A 23,788-nucleotide genomic window follows, 5' to 3' on the forward strand; every position below is an offset into this window, starting at 1 on the left:
ATACAAATATTATCTTCTGTGAAACTTTTAAGAAAAAAACAGGACTTAAGTAGACAAGGGTACTCCAAATGAGTAGAGATGCGTATCTTTCCCAATCAATTAGGATTTTTATTTATTTATTTATTTATTATTTTTGCTTATGGGCCACATCCGGCGGTGCTCAGGGGTTTCTCCTGGCTCTGCACTCAGGAATCACTCCTCAGTGCTCGGAGAATCATAGGGTGGGAGGGGGGGGGTGCCAGGTATTGAAGCCGGGTCTGCCTTGGCAAGGCAAAAGCCCTACCCCCTGTACTATCACTCCAGTCCCCATTATCATTCTCTTTCACTGGAGTTAACTTATCATACTTCTCTTTCTCCCATTAATTAGAAACTTTTGGGAACAAAGACTCATCTCCTTCCCTTATGAATCCCCCGCAGGCATCTGATTCCAGGAGACTTTCAAAAACTACAAAAAGCAGTCAGGGTTTGGGATTAGATTGCTCCCCAATAGTTTGTTGACTGTGAGTTGACGGAGAGGGTGCTCTAGAGGTCACCTTTCAGCCTATCCATTTATAAACGGGGAAAGTAAGCACTAGGTTACTGACCCGGGACCAGAAGTCAGTTTTCCTCATTCCTAAGCACCACTCGGTGGTTAAGGAAGGACCCACTCGTGGGTCCTTTCGTGATGCAAAGAGGCTCGGCTCCCCTCCTTGGCAGCTCCCTCTCCCGATCCGCCGCCGCACCCGGGCCCAAACCCCAAGCCTTTATTCCCTTCGGGGTCAGCAGGGCTTCCCTCCGTCCCAACCGTGCGACGCGCCTCCCGGGCCGGCAAGTACGACAGGAGCCGAGTCGCGTGACGTCACCGCCGGCTCCTCCCATTGGCCCGGGCGGGTGGAGCGCGGCGCGCTGACGTCAGACGCACAGGGGCGGAGCCACACGGGGCAGGAGGCGGGGGCGGGGTGGGGGGGGGAAGTAGGGTTTCAACATGGCGCCTGTGGTACTGGCGGCGGCTACGGCGACGGCCCGGCCCGGGGCAGACAGAGTTGGAGGCGGCGGTGTTTGCTCTCCTTAGGGGGCGTCTTCGGGAGCTCCGCGGGACGCAGGCCGGAGAGGCCGCCCGGCGCCAGCACCTTCCGGCTCCTGGGGCGGCGGCGGCGGCGGCATCGGCGTCCAGGTGAGGGGGCCTCCCTCCGGGGGGGAGGGGCGGAGGGGCGGAGCCACCGGGGGGGAGGGGGCCTCCGGCGTGGACCGCGCCGTCCGAGCCGGAGCCCCTCGCTCCTCGGCCCCGGGGGCGGGGGGCGCGCGGGAGCCCGAGTCGGGGGCACGGTGGGCGCCGCAGCCCCCTTCCGGGAGCGCGCCCGGCGCCCTCGGCGGGGACCCCGGCCGCACGGGAGGGAGAGAGCTCGGACGGAGCGAGGGGATGTCGGGGCGCGCCCGCCCGGCCGCCGTGAAGGTGAGTCTGGAGTCGGGGCGGCGAGCCTCGCAGGTGTAGCCTGGAGAGGTGTGTGTATGGGAGGGGGCGCCCTGCCTGGGCCCAGGGAGCTTGGCGGGGTCGGGGGTGGGGGGTCTTAGACAGGGTCATCTCCAGGTCCCGCTGGCCCTTGGCCTCTTTTGTTCGGGTATCGAGGTGGAGATTCAGCCAGGACTTTCCTAAGCGGCGTCCCCAGACCCTTGCTCGGGGGGCGTGGGGTGGGGAACCGAAGAGTCGTTCTCTAGTTCCTCTGTTTGGGCTGGGCTGGGAGCGCTCCCCCCGACCTTTGTGCCGTCGCATCCTTTCCAACCCGATTCCAGAGTAACCAACCAGCCTCTCTTGAAAGTGAAAAAAAAATGACACCCGATTTTAAGCGGAAATAAAAGTCGGGGAGGTTTGAGGCACCGGCTTCTGCAGCCGCGCACTGTTGCAAAAACATTTGATGATTGGGTTTACTATCTGTCTGTTCTTCGCCTCACTTGGCGCGGCAGCTTCGGCTTTAAATTACCGGTGTTGGGAGAGTCCCGAAGGGTCGATGCGGTGGACTGTTCCTGGTGGAGATTTTGTCAAGATTTAACGGTGGGAGAAACGGGACATTTAGTTTTTATTGCTAGCTTGCTCCCTCGCTCGCTCTTCCTGATTTATGTACCATACTAGTTGAAACGAAAGTTTCTGTATTACAGTCAAGAATGTGAAATGTTCGGAGTTTAAAGGAAATTTCATTGTCTGCATTAACTTATTTTCTTAAGGTGGAATTTTAGAAATTAAAATTTTGTTCCTGATCTGCCCAATTCTTGATGCTCTTTATGCAGCATTTATTGAGTGCCTACTATGGGTTGCATTAAGAATATTTTTCATATTCTTAGGGCAGGGAGATAGTACAGAGAGTTGGAGCATGTCTTTTGCTTGCATGAGGCTCAGAGTTTCATCTTTTGCATTATATGACATGGCCTCCTGAAACCTACTGGTAATTCCCCCCCTACCTATGATCAAGGTTTGGGAGTGGAGTACCTTCTCTTCACCCATAAAAAAGGAATGGCAAATGAATGCTTTGCTAGGACTACTTTTTTCACTGCCTTTTCCAGTTAACTCACAGCTTTGCTGTGGCCTCATTGGAAGAACAAATGTTAGTTTAGAAATGAAGCCAAAGGAAGAAAGTGAAAGTGTTTAAGAAACTGCTACACCTTTTATTTAGTATTGGATTAATATTTTGTATATATCTGAAAAATTTTTTTTCTTTTTGGGTCTTACCCGGTGATGCACATGGGTTACTCTTGGCTCTGTACTCAGGAATTACTCCTGGCGGTGCTCAGGGGACCCTATGGGATGCTAGGATTTGAACCCGGGTTGGCCAGGGTTGGCCAAGTTCAAGGCAAATGCCCTACCCACTGTGCTATCATTCCAGCCCCTTTTCTTTTGGTTTTGAAGAGGATCCTATCAGTATCCTGACTTGATGATTATTAATTATGTAGTCCTCATCAATGATTGATCATTCAATTTCTTTCTTTTTTCTTTTGGGCCACACTTGGTGGTGCTCAGCGATTTCTCCTGGCTCTGCACTCAGGAATTACTCCTGGCGGTGCTGGGGTGGGATTGGGTGGGGATATCATACAGGACCAAAGTGGGGTGCCTGGGATTGGGTCAGCCTCCTGCAAGGCTAACATCCTACCTACTATCTCTGGTCCTCTCACCGTGTTTTTTTTTTTTTTTTTTGGTATAATGACCCTGATAAGGTATTTAAAATGAGGATTGCTGCAATTTAAATCATTGACTAAAGTTTCGAGTTGGGCTGGAGGGAGAACTCACCTGGATGAGCACATTTTTTGCCTGCAGGAGTTCAGTTTGAATTCCAGCACCACTAGGTCCCCATTGCAGCGCTGGAAGTGACCCCAAGGACAGAGCCAGGAGTAGTCCTGCAGTGGTGCAGGGTGTGGCTCCAAAGCAAAACAGAGAACAAACAGAAAAACCCCTTTGGGGCTGGAGTGGTGGTCGAAAGGGCAGGTGCTTGCCTTGTGTGCTGCCTATCCGGTTTTGATCCCTTGCATCAAATACGGTTTCTTGGGTTCTGCCAGGATCATGTAGGGCCTGAGCACAGTCAGGTGTGGCCCCAAGTCCCAAAACAACCAAACAGAACCCCAAATAAAATTCTCGAGTACTTTCAGCATTACCGAGGTTTTATTAGCCCAGATCAATATTGTAAGTTTTTTCTCTTTATATTTTGAATGTGTTTATATTTTTCAAATGTGGGTTAAGTCTGAGTCCTCCTTACCTGGTAAACCAAGTGCCACCAAAAAAAACAAAACAAAAATAAAGCAAACCCCCAAACCATTCTTTTTGTTGTTGTTGTTTTACTTTTGGGCCCCACCTGGCAGTACTGAGGACTTATTCCTGGTTCTGTACTCAGGGATCACTCCTGATAGGGCTCAGTGAGCCCTACCATGTGCCAGGGATCAAACCTGGGTTGGCTGCTGTAAGGCAAGTACTTTACCTGCTATCCTATATCTCGGTCCCGCAACCTCCCAATTTGTATATCGATATCTTTAGTGAAGTAATTTTCTTTAGACACTCTTTAAGAAATACAGAAAGCGGTAAGTAGTAGTTAAAGTATATTCTGTAAATTTTTTTGTTTCGTTACTGGTTTTTGGGGCACACCTGGTGGTGTTCAGGACTTATTCCTGACTCTGTACTTAGGGATCACTCCTAGCCAGATTTGGGAAATCATACAGGGTGCTGGGAATTGGACCTTGGTCATCATGTGCAAGGCAAGTACCCTTCCCTCTGTACTATCGCTGTGGCCCCAGTATTCTGTAATTCTTAAGAAATGAGTTTAAACTTGAAAATCAACTTTAGTTATTCCTAATATGGAGTACTTTCTCCTAGTATGGAAGTCACTGCCTTTAGATGTTGAAGAAAAGTAAAACTTTATTTACATTACCATAATATAATTGGTAGAAAGAGTCTTGTAAAATTTTGGTGGGGCGGGGGGGGGGATAGAGCTGTCTTGTTTGAAGAAGAATAAGATAAGCAGATTACTGCTCTCCAAAAATGTACTATGTGTTTTTTGATAATTTTCCTGTGAATTTCAGGGACTGGTGTGATACCTGACCAAGGTCCAACCCCTGTCACTCTGTGGGGTCTCCAGTACCCAGCCAGAAGTGATACCTGAGGGCAGAGCCAGGAATAAGCCGACACCTCTGAATGTAGTCTAAAAACAAACAAAAGGAGTTAAAATTTCAGACTTAAGAAATTTTAGGTGAGGAACATGGATGGAATGTGGCTCTAAGTGATATGTTCCCTGAGTACCATCTGTTGTGGCTTTGATGACCTCCAGCACTGTTAACCCTGTCATAGCAAGTATCATAGTACTGGCCTATTCTGTATGCTAAAAAACTCTTTAACTCACTCAGTTCCTTATAGTTTCATTGGGCAGTTGGGTTGTGAAAGATGTTTGTTGAAGAAACATGATTGGATATTGAAGGATTGGGTATGTTGAAGAAATACAGATTGAGGGTTATTGATAAGGTTATAAAAAAGTAGAGTATGGGGCCTGGAGAGTTAGTACAGTGGGTCGGGCGCTTGTCTTTGTACTTGGCTGACCTGGATTTGATCCCCAGCATCCCACCTGGTCTCCCAAGTCCCACCAAGGGTGATCCCTGAGCACAGAGCCAGGAGTAAGTTATGAGCACTGTGACTGGTATGGTCCATTCCAGTTGTTATGAAGTCAGTTTATGCTAAGTTTAATTCCTGTGTTTGTTTCATCATTTTGATTTTTTTCTTACGTTTTGGGGGCTATACCTAGCAGTGAAGTACTGTTTTTAAAATAATGCCATTGGAGTTTTTTGTGTGCTTGGGAATGGAACCTAGGGGCTAATAGGTTTGAAGTATGTGGAGTTACTATTCAGCTACGACATCCATGGTCCCAGTAATGCCATTTAAAATTGTTTTTGTTCAAATATCAGTGTAACTATAATGATAAGTAGTTGATTAAAAATTGTAGCCGCTGTATCAGCATTCTAGGAGTAAATGAACACCTGAATATTTTGTATTTGACGAAATAAACTGGCTGAACTGGTGATGACCTAAAAAGTTTTCTTGTATTGTTGAGTTACATTCAACTCAGCAAGCCAGTGTTAAGGGCCAACTTTATATTTGGCTTGTGTTCTCAGTTCTGGTTTGGTCATTATCAGTTGCTTAATGCTTACCAAACACTTCCATTGTTTTAGTCATTGAATTGGCTCATGGTAATTGTGAATCTTACTGAGTCAATAGCCAGTAATGTGTTTTGGTTGCTTTACTTCCTTTTGGTACTGTCAGACTTCTAAAATTTTTTCTAACTTACCTTGATTTGAAGTAGTATCTGTAGTGTTTTGATTAGCTTTTCCTAGGATTAGAGCATCTTTTCAACCATTACTGGTCATTCCTGTTCCATGAAGTGAATTATATTCAGGTTCTTTTTTTTTTTTTCCCCTCTTTTTGGTTCACACCCGGCGATGCTCAGGGGTTACTCCTGGCTCTGCACTCAGAAATTACTCCTGGCGGTGCTCGGGGGACCGTATGGGATTCTGGGAATCGAACATGGGTTCGTTGCACTCAAGGCAAATGCCTTACCCACTGTGCTATCGCTCCAGCCCCTGGTTTGTGTTTTTACTTCTTTATTTTTTGGCTTAGGGTCATGCTTGTACTCAGGGGCTACTCCTATTGTTTAGGGATTGCTCGTGGTGTTGCTTGGCAGGGGACCAGGTGATGCTGGGTGCTAGGAACTGAGCTGCCTTGGAATGCAGAACATGTACTGTGGCTTTTTGAGCTACCAAGTACTTGTTAGTTTATGGTTTGCAGATATCCTGTCCCAAATCATGACTTTATTTTTTGTTTGTTTTTTGGACCACACCCAGCAGTGCTTGGGGATCATTCCAGGAGGTCTGAGGGAGCTGCACAATGCCAGAAATCAAACCCAGGACTCTCACATGCAAAGCATGTGCTCCAGCCCTTTGATCCATCCCCTGGTCTCCTAATATGTGACTGCTCTTTTCATCCTTTTTTTCTTTTTTTGAACCAAAGCCTTACTGTTCTATTTCTGACCCCCTGCTTTGTTTGTTTGTTTGTTTGTAGGCCATTTCTAGAAGCGCTCTGGCCACACCTGGCTCTGCTTTGGGGACCCTTCTGGAGGTGTTGGGGGACTGTATGCAGTGCCAAGATCTGAACCACTGTTGCAGCCATATGCAAAGCAAGTACCTTAAATTCTTTAATATCTCTCTGGTTCCTGAATATACATATTCTTAAGTTTTTATTTAGAATAAATTTGGGGTGGGGGCTATTCCTGGACCACTGCTGACTCTGTGCTTAGCGGTCAGTGCTTGTGCTGGGGGACTGCGTGAGGTGCTGGGCTGGAACTCGGGTCAGTCATGTGCACAGCAAGCACCTCCTGTACTATTTCTCTGGCCCCTACCCCAGGGGAATTTTATACTTTGCATTTTGGGTTTTATTTTTCTGCTTTGACAAAAAGTAAAGTGTACAAACACTCCAAGTACAAGTCAAAATTGGACATACATATTTATAAATAGACATCCCAGCTGTGCTGGAGGCCTTGAGGGTCGTACCTGATGGTGCTGGAGATGGGGTTGTCTAGGGCTAAACCCAGAAATATGCAGGCGACCGTGTGGTGATTCATTGGCAAGACAGGCATTTTCAGTATCACACAGATTTCTTTTTGTGTGGTCTTCTCACTTGTTCCTTGTTTCTTGTAAATGAGTAGTTAGGAGTTTCACTTTGTTTTGTTCAGGGTTGAGGGGGAGCAGTATCACTAGATCATCCTGTATATTTCCTTTTGTATCACATCAGGAGTCCATAATGAGTAGTTGTCTACTTTTAGTGATTCTGGTTGTTTTGGATAGTTATAGCCCGATACTTTCATTATAAAATTCCCTATTAGCTTCTTTTCTTTGGGTGGTGGTGGCTCATACCTGTGGTACTCAAGGGGTCACACCTGACTTTGCTCAGAGACCAGGCCTGGAGGTGCTTGGCGTGAAACAACAAGGATTGCCAGGCAAGTGCCTTAACCTTTGTTTTTTTCTCTGGCTCTTCCTGTTCACCTGCACCTACTAGTTTAGAATCCATTAATAATATTTATAAGTATTTATATAGGAATCCATTAATATTTATACTTACTTGAATCACTTAATTAGAAGTGGTAGAAAGACATGTTATTTCTGTCATATTAATGTTTATGAAGTGTCAGTCATCTGTAATGAAAAACTTTCCTCTAATCTGTAGGCATTGTATCTTCTACCAGGAATACATGCTAAAGGCTTGTTTGCTGTTTGAACATTTATTTATTTTTGGGCGGACTACATCTGCCTTTGCTTGGAGTGTTACTCTCAGCTCTGTGCTCATGGGGACAGCATAGGACCTGGGTTCAAACTTGGTCCTTTCCACATCCAGACATGCTTTCAGTTCATTGAACTAACTCTCCAGCCCTATTCAAGTTTTTTTTTTTTTCCTTTCATTTCTGTTTTAGTTTTTGGGTCTCACTTGGCTTAAATTCTGTCCGGTAACATTGCCTGGGGGTTGCCTTGTGATGCTTGGGGGTGGAGGGACAAACCTGGGTTTCCTCAGTGCAGAGTGTAGACCTTTGACCTATCTCTGGCCCTACCAGCTTTATGGTTTTAGATTTTCAGAGTCCACAATCCATTTTGATTTAATCACATTCTAACTTTGTATATGATGGGAGGTATATATGAGATGTGCTCAGGGATCACTCCTGGCAGTGCTCGTGCAACCATATGTGGTGTTGGGGGATGAAACTAGATCAACAGGCCGTGCAGGTGCCCTAACCCCTGTACCATCTTTCTTGCCCCCCTTTTAATTTTTCAGTGCACGATAAATGTAGATAAATAAAAATGAACATGTAAAATAAAGAATTGTATTACCCTTTCTCATTTTTAGTTGTTAACGACCAGGGTCACAACCCGTTGGTCCCAGTGCCTTTGTACTTGGTTGTGGAACCTGGAGGGTATTGCGTTATATCTGCTGGGGTTCACACCCTTTAATTGTGGTGCTTGTATACATTTTTTTTTGTTTTGATTTTGCTCTCTGAGTCTCACCTGGTGGTGCTCTGGGGCTATTCCCGACTCTGTGCTCAGGGGACTGGGCAGTGCTGGCACTTGGACTGGGCCTCCAGCATGCCAGCCCTGCGCTCAGCTAGTTGAGCTCTGCCTCTGCCCTCAGACACGTCTGATGGTGCTGCTTTCGGGGCTGGTATGTTGGGTCAAAGTACTCGCTTGTTTTGGTGTTTGCGTGAGTTGTACACTGAAGCTGCACACTAGGTTAGTAATGACTTCCATTTTTTTTTTTTTATTGAATCACAGTGAGATAGTTAACAAAGCTTTCATGCTTTCATGATTGAGTTTCAGTCATGCAGTGATCGAACACCCATCTCCCTTCACCAGTGTAGCTTTCCCAACGCCAATATCCTCAGTATCCTTCCCGCCACCCCCACATGACTTCCATTTTAAAAAAGTCTTTCTGACCACGGAATTCTTTTTCTGGGACTCCCATAATGTGTGGGGATTCATTTTATGGTGTATCACAGGTCCTTTAGGTTGTTTGCTTTTCTTTAGTTTTTTTCTTTCTTCTCAGGCTCTTAATTGGTTTGTTGTCTTTAAGTTTGCTATTTTCTTTTGCCTGCTCAAATCTACTGTGCTTTCTTCTAGTGAATTTTTCATTAGGGCTGGAGGTAGGCACAGTGGTAGGGCGTTTTCCTTGCACGGGGTTTGATTCCTCCGCCCTTCTCAGAGAGCCTTGCAAGCTACCGAGAGTATCTCACCCGCATGGCAAGCTCCCCGTGACGTATTCGATATGCCAAACACAGTAACAACAAGTCTCACAATAGAGATGTTACTGAGCCGGCTCAAGTAAATCGATGAACAACGGGAGGACAGTGCTACGGTGCTACAGTGCTTTTTGTGCAGGGGTGGGGGGTGTGGAGGCTCGGAGGGCACACTCAGCATGCTCAGGGGTTACTCCTGGCTCTGCACTCAGGAGTTATTCCTAGTGTGTGGGACTTGGGGAACCATATGGGATTCTGGGGATTGAACCTGGATCAGCTGTGTGCCGGTGTACTGCACTACATGCTGTACTACTGCTTCAGTCCCTAGTAACTTTTCAGTTTAGAATTTCTGCTTGATACCTTTTTATAATTTATTGATAGTCTCGTTTTGCCCTTGCATTGTTTTCTTGACATTTTAGTTTTTATCTTTTCCCATGATCTTTTTGAGTATGTTTAAAATAATTACCACTCAGCTATGTGTGTGTGTGTGTGTGTGTGTGTGTGTGCGCGCGCGCGCATGCACCTGCACACATGAGCACACCCAAGGCCATTCTTGGTGTGGGACCAAGACTGAGGGAACCAGGCAGTGCCTGGTGTAGACCCGAGGCTCTAGCATGCAGAATATGTGCTCCAGCCCTTTGCTCTGTCTCCTCAGCCTTACTTCAAAGGTTTGATTTGTAGATAGGATGTTTGGAACTTCTTAGGGACAGCCTTGTTAGTTTATATTGTTTCCCTGGAAAAGACGTGTTTTCATTTTTATTTACTTTGTGAGTTTATTTTTGGTGTTCGTGTGTAAAACTTAGTTTTATTTTTATTAATTTTTTTTGGTACCATACCAGGAGTGAATAGGGCTTACTCCTGACTCTACTACAGGAATCACTCAGGGGACCACATATGGTGCTGGGAGTTGAACCCGGGACAACGTGTGCAAGCAAGCTCTCTATCCTTATACTATCTCTCTGGCCTGGAAAATGGATTTTAAACTTAAATTTTTTTTTTCCAGTTCTGGGGAACAAATTCTGATTCTTATGCAGGGGAGCATGTACTTTTCTCTAAACTACATTCCTGTCCCCAAACTGAAAAGTACGTAATTCTGGAAGTAAAGATTCTTTGAAGCCCTTTCCAAGGGTATGCTGTTTTTATTTTGGTTATTGAAGGCTATAGTCATTTGTTTAGTGACTTTGCAAAGTCATTTTTGCAAACACAGTTTGTTATTTGCTGGCGTTATGGTCATGGTCTCTATTCTTTAGCTGTATTCAGCTAGTGTTTTTTTCAGAGATTTCCTTGAATGCCAAGGAGACAGATTTATTCTCTGAGACTTGTTCTAAGCCTACGGATGAACTCGGAGTGAACACATACAGCCACTCCAGGTCATCTGCACATTTATCGTACCCTGGCACACTCTGTCTCAAGTTCTGTCCTATATGCAGCTGCTTTATAAATCCTTTCCTTTAAGGTATTAGATGATTTTGTTGTCTGTTTGAATTGTAGTTCCCTGCCTCAGGCAGTTGAGGATTATTAATTTATTTTGCAGGGTATTTCTTCTTCCTTCTCTCTGTTCTTCTCTTCCTGTGAATGGGATTCTAGGGCATTTGGTTGTAATGTTTGCACATCTGGTTGTGCCTGCTGGAGGTTTGCACACTGTTTGCAGTGCTTGCACACGTGTTGTTCGTGTGTGTGTGGGGGGGGGGTGTACTGGGGATCAAGCACAGGTCTTATGCATGAATGTCATGCACTTGGCCACAAAGCAGCATCCCTGGCTTTGCACATTCATAATTGCTCACTGTAGGTGGCACGCTCATGTGCTCTTTGGTTGTAATGTTTGTGTCGGGATCACACTTCATAGTGGCACTTACGTGTTTAATTACAGTGCTCCCCAGGGGTCATACATTCGAGTGGTTCTTGCCATATTTGGTTTTGACTCATTTCCACCTTGTCTCTTGTGACATTGGGACCCCAAATGGCAGTGCCACTGGGATTGGACTCTGCATGTGGGGTGGTGCTAAGGATCTAAGCGCAGACTCTTTATTACAGATACATATGTACATACACACTTACATAATTTGGGGAGGCTTTGTTTTGTTTTGGGGCCACACCCAGCGATGCTCAGGACTTAACTTCTGGTTCTGTGCTCAGGAATTACTCCTGATGGTACTCAGGGGGCCATATGGGATACTGGGATTGAACCTGGGTTTGCTGTGTGCAGAGCAAGCACCCTCCCTGCAGGGTATACAATTTGTTCAGCTCATGATTTCATTTTTCTCCTTCTTCTTTTTTCTATGCTGGCAAGTTTTTGTAGTCTTAGATAATAACCTGGAAATTTGAAAACATTCAACAGATACTTAATAAGTGTTACTTAAAAGTACTGTGTTATGTACTGTGGTAAAAAGATTCGGTTCTTGTCTTTAGAATTTAAAGCCTGGTATATAAGAAAAGGTGATAAACAAATCCTGCAAAAGATTGAGAGTTCCGCAAGTGGTAGAATACATCTCTTATCACTTACAAGATCCTGAGTTCTATCCCAGCACCCCCAAGCCCCCAGCAGCCCTATTGGCCCCAAAGCACCATTGTTTAGTTCACATGTGAACTGCACAGCTATGTATGTTTTTATTTATATGTTGAAATTGTTTGTTTTGTTTATTTACTTATTTATTTTGGGTGTGGCCTACACCTGGCGATGCTCACTGCTTGGGTTGCTCCTGGTTCTGCACGTCAAAATTACTTCGGGTGGTGCTCGGAAAACCATATGGGGTGCTGGGGATTGAACCAGTGTTGGCTGTGTACAAGGCAAGCAAGTGCTGTATGATCACTTCAGCCCCTAGTTTAAAAACAAAAATAGTCTTTCAAAGATTTGATAGTTTATAAACCAGGTCCTAGATTCTACTCCCAGCATTGCCTGAAAACACACACTGGGGCAGGAGCGATAGCACAGCGGGTAGGGCATTTGCCTTGTACGCAGCCAACATGGCCAACACAGGTTCGATTCCCAGCACCCCATATGGTCCCCTGAGTACCGCCAGGAGCAATTCCTAAGTGCATGAGCCAGGAGTAACCCCTGAGCATTGCCGGGTGTGACCCAAAAGGCAAAACACACACACACATACACACACCACGAAAACAAAAGATATGATCAAACTTTAAATCGCATCTATTCTGGTATTTATTTCAACATTAAATTATTTCATTTGCCTATGAAAATAACAGCCCTACATCTACATCTCTTAATTTGTCAACGTTCTTTGAAGTTGACATCTTTATATTGCTTGTTCCCTGGGACTGCATAGTGTTCCCTTGTGGGCATGAGTTCTCAAGCTTGATGAGCAAGTCTCTGTTACGTCTTTGTTTCTACGGGAAAAATTCAGATTTCACATGACTGGTGGAATGAGGTAATCCAGTTGAATATGAAAGTACTGGAAGAAGAGAGATCATATTTATTTCTCTTGGGTTGGAATGATAGCCTTTAGTATGATAGTATTTTTGTGTGTTTTCAAATTTGCCAGTTATTGTGTTAGCTACTAAGGTAAAGGTAAAGGTAAAGGCCCTCCCGTTGATCGTCGATTTGCTCGAGCGGGCCCAGTAACGTCTCCATTGGAGACTTTGTTGTTACTGTGTCTGGCATATCGAATACTCTCGGTAGCTTGCCGGGCTCTCCGAGAGGGGCGGAGGAATCGAACTCGGGTCGGCCATATTGGCCGCGTGTTAGGCGAACGCCCTACCCGCTGTGCTATCGCTCCAGCCCACACAGCGGTAGGGCGTTTGCCTTACACGCGGCCAACATGACCGACCCGAGTGTTAGCTACTAATAGATTGAAATAGTGTTAATAGAGTCAAACCATAGCGTTTCTTTTAATTTTAAACAGTAGCATTTCTTTTCCTTAAAAAGGATATATATGGCTGTGGGTTGTCTTATTGTGAGTCATAGACTCAAGTGATTACATGTATTTATGTGCTCTTATAACTAAGACTCTGAAGACTTATAGTATCTTTCTTTTATGTGCATAAACACACACACACCCACACACCACTGTAAAAACCACTGAAGTCCCTAGTTACAGAAGAATCTGCCAGTACTCTTAATTTTGAAAAGATCAGCAAATAACTTACTCCACGCCTGCTTTAATGAAGAAACTCTGGATGCTTAAATCTATCTGTAGTAATTTACTGAAATATTATATTGCTGTGTAATATTTGGGTTTGGTGGGGAAGTTTGGTTGGGAAGCTTTTGAGTTTTGTTTCACATACTTGTAATTTTTGTTTTTGTTTTGTTTTGGGGCCACATCCAATGGTTCTTAGGGCTTACTCCTCGCTCTGCATTCAGGGATCACTCCTGATGGGGCTTGGGGGAACGTACTGGGTGTTGGGGATTGGACCTGGGTCAGCTGTGTGCAGGACAAACACTCGACTTGCTGTACTATCTCCTGGACCCCCAACATAATAATAACTTTTTTTCTTGTGGGGACCATGCTCAGTGGTGCTGGAATGGGGGTGCATGTAGTGCTAGGGAGAGAACCCAGGGCTTGTGCATGGTAAGGCTTGTATGTACTCTGCTCCTTGAGCCACACCCAGTTTTAGGAATGGTGATGTGAGCATGGGAAGGGAAAAATGGGAACATTCACATAGTTGCCCTTGGGCTTTCTCTTGGCCTGGTGAAAGGCCTGGGTCTTGCCAAGACACTTGCTTTCTTTCTCCTGTTGCTCTGCGTGTTTTTCTTCCCCTGCCCTCTCCACTTTTCCTGTTTTCCTTTCCTTATCCAGCTCTTCCTCTTGCACACTCATTCCTCCTCTTTTCTGTGTTTTCTCTCTCTTACATTTTCCACCTCTTTTTGTTCTGGGATGTCTTTTAGTCAGTAATTGAGATTTTATGTTATCAGGATCCCCCCCAGCCCCCCCCCCCCCCCCATGCATGTAGTGTTTAAACTGAAGTGGCATTGAACTGGTAAAAAAGAACATTGCTCAAAAGAAGTTCAGACTGGAACTATCATTGCTCTTAAGTTCCTGGTTGTGTCAGGGATTTAGACATTTTATTAGTTTTAAATTTAAGAATATGTGTCCCCCCTTCCATCCTTCCCTCTCTTCTTTTTGGGGGGTAGGTGTTGTTACACCCCACTGTGCTCAGGGCTTACTCCTGACTTTATGCTCAGAGATCATGCCTAGTGGGGTTTGGAGGACTGTTTGGGGTGCTGGGGATTGAACCTGGGCTGGCCACATGTAAGACAGGCACCCTCTCCGCTGTCCTTTCTCTTTAACCCAGAATGGGTATTCTTTCAGCCTGAATTTTCCTTTAGTAAAAAGAGTTGTTAATGTTCAGAGACCCATTGCATTAGGGGCATGTGTGTGGAGGGCTTTGGAACCTTCTTGCCTAGACTCCCTGGGGCCTGTTGCAGGTTCCACAGGTGACTTAGACCTCGCGTCAGGCACTAGCTGAAGCCATGCTTCTGACCAAGAGAGTAAATCACAATCACCTTCTCAGGCTAGGCTGTGTTCTATGCTAAGTTTCAAAGAAAGTTTTGGTTTTAAGTCGAGGGGGGGAAACCCCTCTGTTAGAAAGGGTAGATCATTGTAGAAAATTCTAGCCATCAGGCTGGGAGGTGATGGAGCAGTTAGGGCACTTGCCTAGCAGGTGCCACACCCAAGTTCCATTCCCTGCAGCCTTGGTGTCCCGTCTGACTCGACCCATCCGCAACCCCCCCTTCTCCCCTCCACCCCCTTGCCCTGGTGGTCTGGGTTTCTCCAGCCCCCAAGGACCTGAGAAGCATCACTTCATGTGACCTTGGCACTGAACCCCCAGTGCCCTGTTGTCAGGATGCCCCGATTGGTAAACTTCTAGACTTCCTTAGCACTACCTGAGAGCCTCTTCACCCTTACTCCTTGTAATCAGGCAGAAAGTATACTCAAAGGATTTGGAACAGATAGTTCATTTGTTAGCTTGAATTTTGACCTGCCCCCATTTTTTTCCTCTTATTTTTTAATAATAGTAAATATATATATATATTTTTTGTTTGTTTGTTTGTTTTTTGCACACCTGACAGTGCTGAGGGCTTATTCCTGACTCTACACTTAGGGATCACTTCTGGTGGGGCTCACTACATGGCCCTGTCATTACATGGCCCTCTCCAGAGCACTAATGGGTGTGGCTTCCCCTCCAAAAGCTCTGATTAATTAATTTGTCACATCTAGTGGTGCTTGAGGACTCTGGAGTACAGGGGATTAGGCCTCAGTATACGTAGCCCCATTGGGCTCTCCCTAGCCCCAGATTATTTTATTTGTGTGATACCTTTGTCACTTACTTTGCACCTACTAATTTATGGCTGCAAAGATAATATTAAGCTTGATATGTAGTTATCTCTTTAAGGAAAATTTAATACAATATTTTTGGTTTTTTTTTCTTTGCTTTTTTGGGTCAAACCCAGTGATGCACAGGGGTTACTCCTGGCTCATGTGCTGAGGAATTACTCCTGGCGGTGCTCAGGGGACCATATGGGATCCTGGGAATCGAACCCGGGTCAGCCGTTGTGCAAGGCAAATGCCCTGCCCGCTGTGCTGTCTCTCCAGCTCCTGTTTTTTGAATTTAATTTTGTTATGTTTTGTTTTTGAACCACACCTGGTATTGCTTAGGGGTTACTCTTGGCTCTGCGTTCGGGGATCACTTCTGGTGGTGTTCAGGGACCATCTGGGATACCAGGGATTGAATCTGTGTTGGCTCTGTACCAGGCAAATGCCCTACCCTCTGTACTACCTCTCTGGCCCCTAATTTTGGAATTTTTAAATTGAAGCAATACCAAAAGTTGTATGACATTTATTCCTTCTGAAGTGGAGGCTGGGGTCCAAACCTGGGCCTTACATGCAAGGCATATGTTCTGACCCATTGAGCTATCTCTGGCTGCAGAAATTTCAGTTTTTCCCACTGTACTCTCTTTTCTAGCTTTTTGGGTCACTCCCGACGATGCACAGGAGTTACTCCTGGCTTTGTACTCAGGAATTACTCCTGGCAGTGCTCAGGGGACCATATAGGATGATGGGAATCGAACCCGGTTCGGCTGTGCGCTACAGCCTCTGGTCCCAAATCTTCATAATTATAATTAATTGCTAGTACAAGATCTTTATTTATTTAACACATATAACAATGCTGGGAGCTGGGCCTCACACATGCAGGGCAACTGCTCTCTTACCGAACTGCAACTCCAGTTTTTCTTAACCTGTTACTGACATTTTTGTAACTTGAGAAGATATTAGTAATTGTTTTCCTTTCCTTTTCTTTTTGCTCTTCGTAGTTCTAGAGATTAGACCCAGGGCCTCACATATGAATGGCAAATGCTCTGCTGCTAAGCTTTATTCCTGGCCCGTCATTTTTACCTTTTGATAGTTTATATATAAATTGGTCAATGGTTAATTTATTAAATGAATGTATTTTTTTTTCAAAACATCCACATTTCAGAAATGTATGATATATCTCTGTCTCTAGAAAATATATTTCTCTTCCAGTTGTTGTCACTCCTGGGGATTCTGGGGCTTCATGTGGTACCTGGTATGGAACCTAAGGCCTCACTTTCCAGACCTGTAACACCCCATGAACTGCATCTCTTTGCTTTTTTGAATTTTGCAACTGAAAACTCTGAAGACTGAAACCTTTTGGTCTATTTTTTTTTCCCTCACCCATAGTCTTAATTTTCTTAGTTATTTGCTTTTTTTTTTTTTAATGTTATGTGTCTAAGAAATATTTCTTTGTTTTTCAGGTTCTAAATGGCTTCAAAGAAGTTGGGTGCAGATTTTCATGGTAAGTGGATTGTTAATACCATACTTTGGGTTATAATTTAATTAGAGAATTTGAAATCTGTTAGCATTGTTTGGACTTTTTTGTTAAATGAATAACTTAAAGAAAATAAGATTTCCAACAATGTAGCATGTTTGTATATGTATGCATGAGTATACGTACACACATACATAAATATAAAAAAATATTCTAAAGAACTTAACCTTATTTCATTTTAAGATTTTTTTTGCTTTTTTTTTTTTTTTTTTAGCTTTTTGGGTCACACCCGGCAATGCTCAGGGGTTACTCCTGGCTTTTCACTCAGGAATCACTCCTGGCGGTGCTCAGGGGACCATATGGGATGCTGGGAATCGAACCCGGGTTGGCTGTGTGCAAGGCAAACATCCTACCCGCTATGCTATTGCTCCAGCCCCTTGTTTAAGGCTGGAGCGATAGCACAGCGGTAGGGTGTTCGCCTTACAAGCGGCCAACATGGCCGACCCGAGTTCGATTCCTCCGCCCCTCTCGGAGAGCCCGGCAAGCTACCGAGAGTATTCGATATGCCAGACACAGTAACAACAAAGTCTCCAATGGAGACGTTACTGGGCCCGCTCGAGCAAATCGACGATCAACGGGAGGGCCTTTACCTTTACCTTTACCTTTACCTTATTGTTTGATTTTGGGGACTGAACCTATAGTTTTTTGTTTCTGGGTGATGATTGGTGATGGTCAGGGCTTACTCCTGGCTGGAAGATGTGCTCAGGGATCATTCCTGATGGGGTTCTGGGGCACTGGGGATCAACCTGGGTTGACTGTGCAAGACAAGTGCCCTACCCACTATATTATCTCTCTGGACCCAAATATCATCTTCCATGTAAAATCTATGTCAGGAGTTACTTGTTTGATGGAGTGGATCATGTGTTAGTATGCTCTTGGGTTTGGGACACATCTGTCAGTGCTCAGGGCTTATTCTTGGCTCTGTGCTCAGGAATTAATCCTGATAGTGCTCGAGGGACCATTTGTGGTACCAGAGATTGAACTGGGATTGACTGCCTGCAAGGCAAGTAGTGCCTTAACTGCTGTACTTTTTTTTTTGGGGGGGGAGGGGTTTGTTTTTTGTTTGGGGACCACATCTGGCAGTACTTAGGGCTTACTACTGGTTCTGCATTGAGGAATCACTCCTGGCGGAGCTCAGGGGCCCATATGGAGTGCTGGGGGTCAAACCTGGGTGTGCTGTGTGCAGGCAAGCACCCTACCCACTGGTAGCTCCTTTTTAATAAACTGAAAATAAGTTAAACCCCAGATTATGTGTTCTAGCTAAACAAGACAGTGATGATTATAATTTTAAAGTTTTCTGATAATAAAGACTTGATTTTTAAGGACTTCCGATCTTTACATTCCTAATCAAAACTTGTGATTATGTTTTATATTTTTGTTTTTGGGCCAAATCTGAGGTGCTCAGAGCTTACTCTTGGCTCTGCACAGGGGTCACTCTTTTCGGGTTCATAATGGAGTGCCAGGGATCGAATTCAGATTGGCTGTGTGCAAGGCCGGTGCCCTACCTGCTGTACTAGCTCTCTGCCCCCAAATTTTATGTTCAAATAAAATATACTTAAAATATACTTGTACAGAATTTGAGAGATTTTTTGACTTTTTTTGATTTATTTAATAGGACTATATTTGCTGAGCTTATTTTTTATTTTTATTTTTTGCTTTTTGGGTCACACCTGGCGATGCTCAAGGGTTACTCCTGGCTCATGCACTCAGGAATCACTCCTGGCGGTGCTCGGGGACCATATGGGATGCTGGGAATTGAACCTGTATTGGCCATGTTGGCTGCATGCAAGGCAAACGCCCTACCCGCTGTGCTATCGCTCCAGCCCCTGTATTTGCTGAGCTTATACTTGAATTAAGTGGCTTTAGTTTTTTAAGACTCCTCTAAATATTATATTTTTTAATCATACTTTTTATTTTAATTTTTAACACCTGATTTACTGTGACATTTGTAATACATTGTTTCAGCCATGCAGTGTTTCTTACTAATCCCTCCACCAGTGTGACATCCCTCCACCAGTGTCCCCAGTATCCCTTCCTTCCACTTCCGCCGCAAGCCTGCCCCTTTAGCAGGCACATAACAGATTTACTTTATATTGCTTGCTACAACAAAAGAGCCAAATAGAACGATCAGAAAATAAATGACAAAAAGTCAGTTTGTGAGTAACTCACAGCAGTGTTAGTAAAATCATTGTCTGAGATGTAGTGGGCTGGTTGGTGCTGGTTGAGCCTTCTGTGTTACTGCTTTCCGCTCATGGAGCTTGGTGGGCTTCCGAGCAGCTTTCCCATCAAAGTTGCTGTGCTCCTGCTGGGCTGTTGCACTGTGAAGTTTGGAGGAGTTGCCACAGGGCCACTGTGGAGCTGGAGGAAGTCTGGTGTGGAGGCTGCCTGTCATGTTCTTAAAAAGGCCTGGTTTTTCAAGACTGAAATTAGAAGGCTAAGAATATAAGGTGATTGGGGCCAGAGTGATAGTACAGCGTGTATGGCATTGCCTTGCATGTGGCCGAACTGGGTTTGATCCCCGTTACTCCATTTGGTCCCCCGAACCCCACCAGGAGTGATGCCTGAATGCAAAGCCAGGAGTAAGCCCTGAACTCTTCCAGGTGTGAGAGCCCTCGCCCCCTCCACCCCCGCCTCACCCTGCAAACAAAATTAAACTAAACCAGACTCTCAGTCTATTATCCTCTTCTGTAAATAGATATGCTTTCTGCTTTCTTGAGCTACTTGTGTAGTGTATACAACAAGGCCAACCGGCCTCCCACTCCTTCCCCCAGCTATGCTTGTTGCTTGATCTTTCTGCTCAAGTGATGGCTAGAATCCTAGAGCTGAGAGGTCTGTGTCTGTAAGTTAGGGGAGTATCTGACAGACATAGCCTCTCTTATAAGTCTCAGGATTCCTCTCTATTAGTTATCTGGCAGTGTCACTATGGCTCAGTAGGGGTGTGTGTGTGTGTGTGTGTGTGTGTGTGTGTGTGTGTAAAATTGTTCTAGAGCTTTTGTACCATGAGCTGGAAGGTAGCAGTTGCTCTTGTGACTAAGTAAAAAAAATGTGTTTTTTTTTTTCTTATTATGAATTTTGGGCCATATCTGTTGGTGCCTGGGGGTTGCGCCCAGTTCTGTGCTCAGGGGCTGTGCCTGACAGTGCTGTAGTGCTGGATCCAGCTTGGTCCTCCTTGTATGTGCTTGTACATGCAAAGCATGCACTCAGCCCCTGGAGCTCTCTCTGCCCTTCCCTCTTTTTTTTTTTTTTTTGCTATTTGAAAATTTCACGTGACTGTATCTTATATTATGCCATCTTTTGATTTGATTACATTCAAGTTCATTCTTTTCATGTTTGAATATTCAGCTGTTATTAATAGCCACATAGTATCTCTAAATAACAAAACGAGATGTAAACAGTTATTTCCCAAAGACATTTTTTAAATGTCCTTATGAAAATGGTAAACTCTTGACTTAATTTAATTGAGGCCTTTCTTGGAGACTGCTGGCTTTAAAAGGAAAACCCTGGCTTTAAAAGGAAAACCCTCTTTAGTTAAAAACTAAATTTCAGTTGTTTTATCTAAGGAAAAAAATACAGATATATATTTTGCTTTTTGGGTCACACCCAGCGATGCTCAGGGGTTACTGCTGGGCTCTGCGCTCAGGGATTACTGCTGGCAGTGCTGGGGGGGACCATATGGGATGCCAGGGATCGAACCCAGGTTGGCCACGTGCAAGGCAAACACCCTCCCCACTGTACTAACACTGTGGCCCCGAAAAAATATATTTTTACATGATTTTTAAAGGATTTAAGAAAATGTTTTAAAAATTAATGTTTTTGGGCAGCGCGGGTGGAAAAACTAACGTTTTTGGGCCGGAGCAATAATATAACAGGTAGGGTACTTGCCTTGCTTGCGGCTGACACGGGTTCAATCCCATATGGTCCCTCAAGTATCAGTGGGAGTGATTCTTTGGAGCAGAGCCAGGAATAATCCTTGTGCATCACCAGATGTGACACCACCCCAAATTGATTTTTTTTTTGAAGGGGGGACTCAAACTTGTCAGTGCTCAGGGATCATATGTAGTGCGAAGGATCAAACCCTGGTTGGTCTCCTTCAAGGCAAGCACCCTGCCAGCTGTAACAATGTTCTGGCCCCCAGATTAATTTTTTATACCTAGATAAATGTCTTGAGATTTTAGTTTGTGGAAAGCAAGTCTCAATAATAGGACCCACTGAAAAAGTAAACTTTTTTTGAGAGTCTCTTCCATTTCTGACTAATTAACTAGTCTCTGGAAAGAGTCCTTTTGTGCTTGGCTTTATTTATTTATTTTATAGGAAGCCTCCTCAGTGAGACTTGGGACTCGGAGGCTACTCCTGGCTTTTCTAACCTTCAGGCCCAGCAGTTCAGCACTACTTGGAACCCAGACATTCTGGGGAACTCAGGGCTGACTCGATGTTGTTGGGGGACAGGTCTTGTGGTTCGGGGGCTTAGTCTCAGGGCCAGAGCCTTGGGAATGTGCTCTACCTCTTTGAGCTGTTCCCGTTTAGTTTAATTCTGCTAAATAGGTACAAAATATTTTTTTCTAATTGAGTAATAGAAAATGGCAGTTTATTTTAGTTTATCTTGAAAGTTGATTTATTATGGCTTTATATTATAACAAATTGGCCACCAGTTAATCATTTTTTTCCTGGATGCAATATGCCATCCCCTCGACCAACTCGTCTGCCTCCTTTCAAGGCTTTTTCTTTTATTTCAACTTTTTTTGGGGGGAGGAGGCATGTACTACACCCCATGGTGCTCTGCTGCTCCTGGTGCTTGTTGTGTTTTGTACCTGACAATGCTCAGGGGTTGAACCCGGGCCTCCTGCATGCAGAGCATGTGGTCTGACCCATTGAACTTTGTACAACCCTGTTTTCAACATTTCAGTTTGATATACCTTACTTGGTTTTCAGTGTATCCTGCTTTAAAGTTGCTAAATCTTGGGCCTGTGGGTTGATTTTTTTTTTTTAATCACTTTGGAAAACTGGCAGCCTTTCTCCCCTCTCTTCTCTTTGTCTCTTTTGAGACTCTGAATATGCAGTAGGCTGTTTGATACTCTTCTGAGATCTCTCTTTCTCTCTCTCTCTCTCTCTCTCTCTCTCTCTCCCCAACCCCACTCTCTATTTTGGGCCACATCCAGCTGTGCTCAGGGCTTATCCACTGTATTTGGTCCCCTGTTCTGAGATCTCTTGAAGACCGTATTCCCTCTCTATTTTTTTCTCTTTATGTTTCAGTTTATTTCTTTTGAACTACCTTCCAATTCTGATTTTTTTTGGGGGGAGGAGGGTCGCATACCCAGCAGTGTCCGTGGGTTTACTCCTGGCTCTACGCTCAGGGATCAGTCTTGACAGGGTTTGGGGGACCATATGGGGTGCTGGGGATCAAATCCAGGTCGGTGTTGTGCAGTGCAAGTGCCCTACCCTCTGTCCTGTCCCTCTGGTTCTCAGTTCTGATTTTCTGCCTTTTGTTTCTTTGCTGCTACATTTCTGTGTCTATTGAAATTTCACATCTGCACGTACATCTTCACATCTTCACCTTTTTTTTTTTTTTTGGCAGTGCTCTGGGGTTACTCCAGACTCTGCACTCAGGAATTACTCCTGGCGGTGCTTGGGGGACCATATGGGATGTTGGGGATCAAACTTGGGTCGGCCACGTGCAAAGCAAATGCCGTAACCGGTATCCTATCACTCCAGCCCCAATCTTCACCTTTTCCACTGGACCCTTTAATAATAAGTAGTGTAATGGTTTTGGAGCTCTCTGACTGGAATCTCGGCTCTCTCCAGGCTTGTGTCTGATCACTGGTTTCTGACAATGACATGTTCTTGCCCTGTGTCTTAGTCTTCATTGAGTGCTAGACATTTTATGAAAAAGCTGGTTTAGAGGTTATCTGGCTTGTTTTGATGAGAGCGCAACATTTTTCCTCCCCACTGATTCTGCACTCAGGATCACTTCTGGCAGGGCTCAGGGGACCCTGTGGGATGCCAGGGATCAACCCTGGGTCAGCTGCATGCAAGACAAGTGTTCTGCTCTACTATCTCTTCAGCACCCTCCCTTTTTTTTTTTCATTTCAAACATCACTTGTTTATTTTCATGTGACTCCACTGTAGTTTTGATTCTGAATTTTCTTTCATTTTTAATTTTTATTAGTGAAACACCATGAGGTACAGTTGTAGGCTTACAAATGTTTGTGCTTGGGTTTCAGTTATACAATGATCAAATACCCATCGCTCCACCTGTGCCCATTCTCCACCACCACTGATCCCAGTATCCCTCCCACCCCCCATCCCTCCATCTCACCCTGCCTCTGTGGCAGGGCATTCCCTTTTGTTCTCTCTCTCCTTTTGGGTGTTGTGGTTTGCAAAAGAGGCATTGAGTGGCAATCATGTTCGGTCTATAGTCTACTTTCAGCATGTTTCTCTCATCCTGGGAGGATCCTCCCAACATCCTTTATTTGGTGCTCCCTTCTCTATCTGAGCTGCCTTTTCCCCTAGAATGCCATGGAGCAAAATTCCTGGTACTAATCTCAGCCATTCCTGGGTGTTAGTCTCCCGTTTTGTTGCTTTATGTTCCCCAGATGAATGCAATCTTTCTGTGTCTATCCCGCTCTTTCTGACTCATTTCGCTTAACATGATACTTTCCATGTAGTACCACTTGTATGTAAATTTCATAACTTCATCTTTTCTAACAGCT

General features: G+C 44.8%; 1 protein-coding gene across 4 annotated transcripts in view; it reads left to right on the top strand.

Annotated features, from left to right (window-relative positions):
• Positions 1-1,015: 1,015 nt before the first annotated feature.
• Positions 1,016-23,788, top strand: part of UBAP1 (ubiquitin associated protein 1) — a 39,654-nt gene continuing 16,881 nt past the window's right edge. For 2 of the 4 annotated variants that reach the window (XM_056117007.1, XM_056117009.1), the window contains exons 1-3: positions 1,018-1,153; positions 6,560-6,674; positions 17,008-17,048. In XM_056117007.1, coding sequence (XP_055972982.1) covers positions 17,015-17,048 — 34 coding nt within the window. In that variant the 5' untranslated portion in view covers positions 1,018-1,153; positions 6,560-6,674; positions 17,008-17,014. Of the gene's footprint in view, positions 1,154-1,336; positions 1,433-6,559; positions 6,675-17,007; positions 17,049-23,788 lie in introns of those variants that run through there. The other 2 variants (XM_056117006.1, XM_056117008.1) reach the window with 2 other exon arrangements.

Source organism: Sorex fumeus, unplaced genomic scaffold, assembly GCF_029834395.1.
Source record: "Sorex fumeus unplaced genomic scaffold, SorFum_2.1 ptg000034l, whole genome shotgun sequence".
Taxonomy (NCBI): Eukaryota; Metazoa; Chordata; class Mammalia; order Eulipotyphla; family Soricidae; genus Sorex; species Sorex fumeus.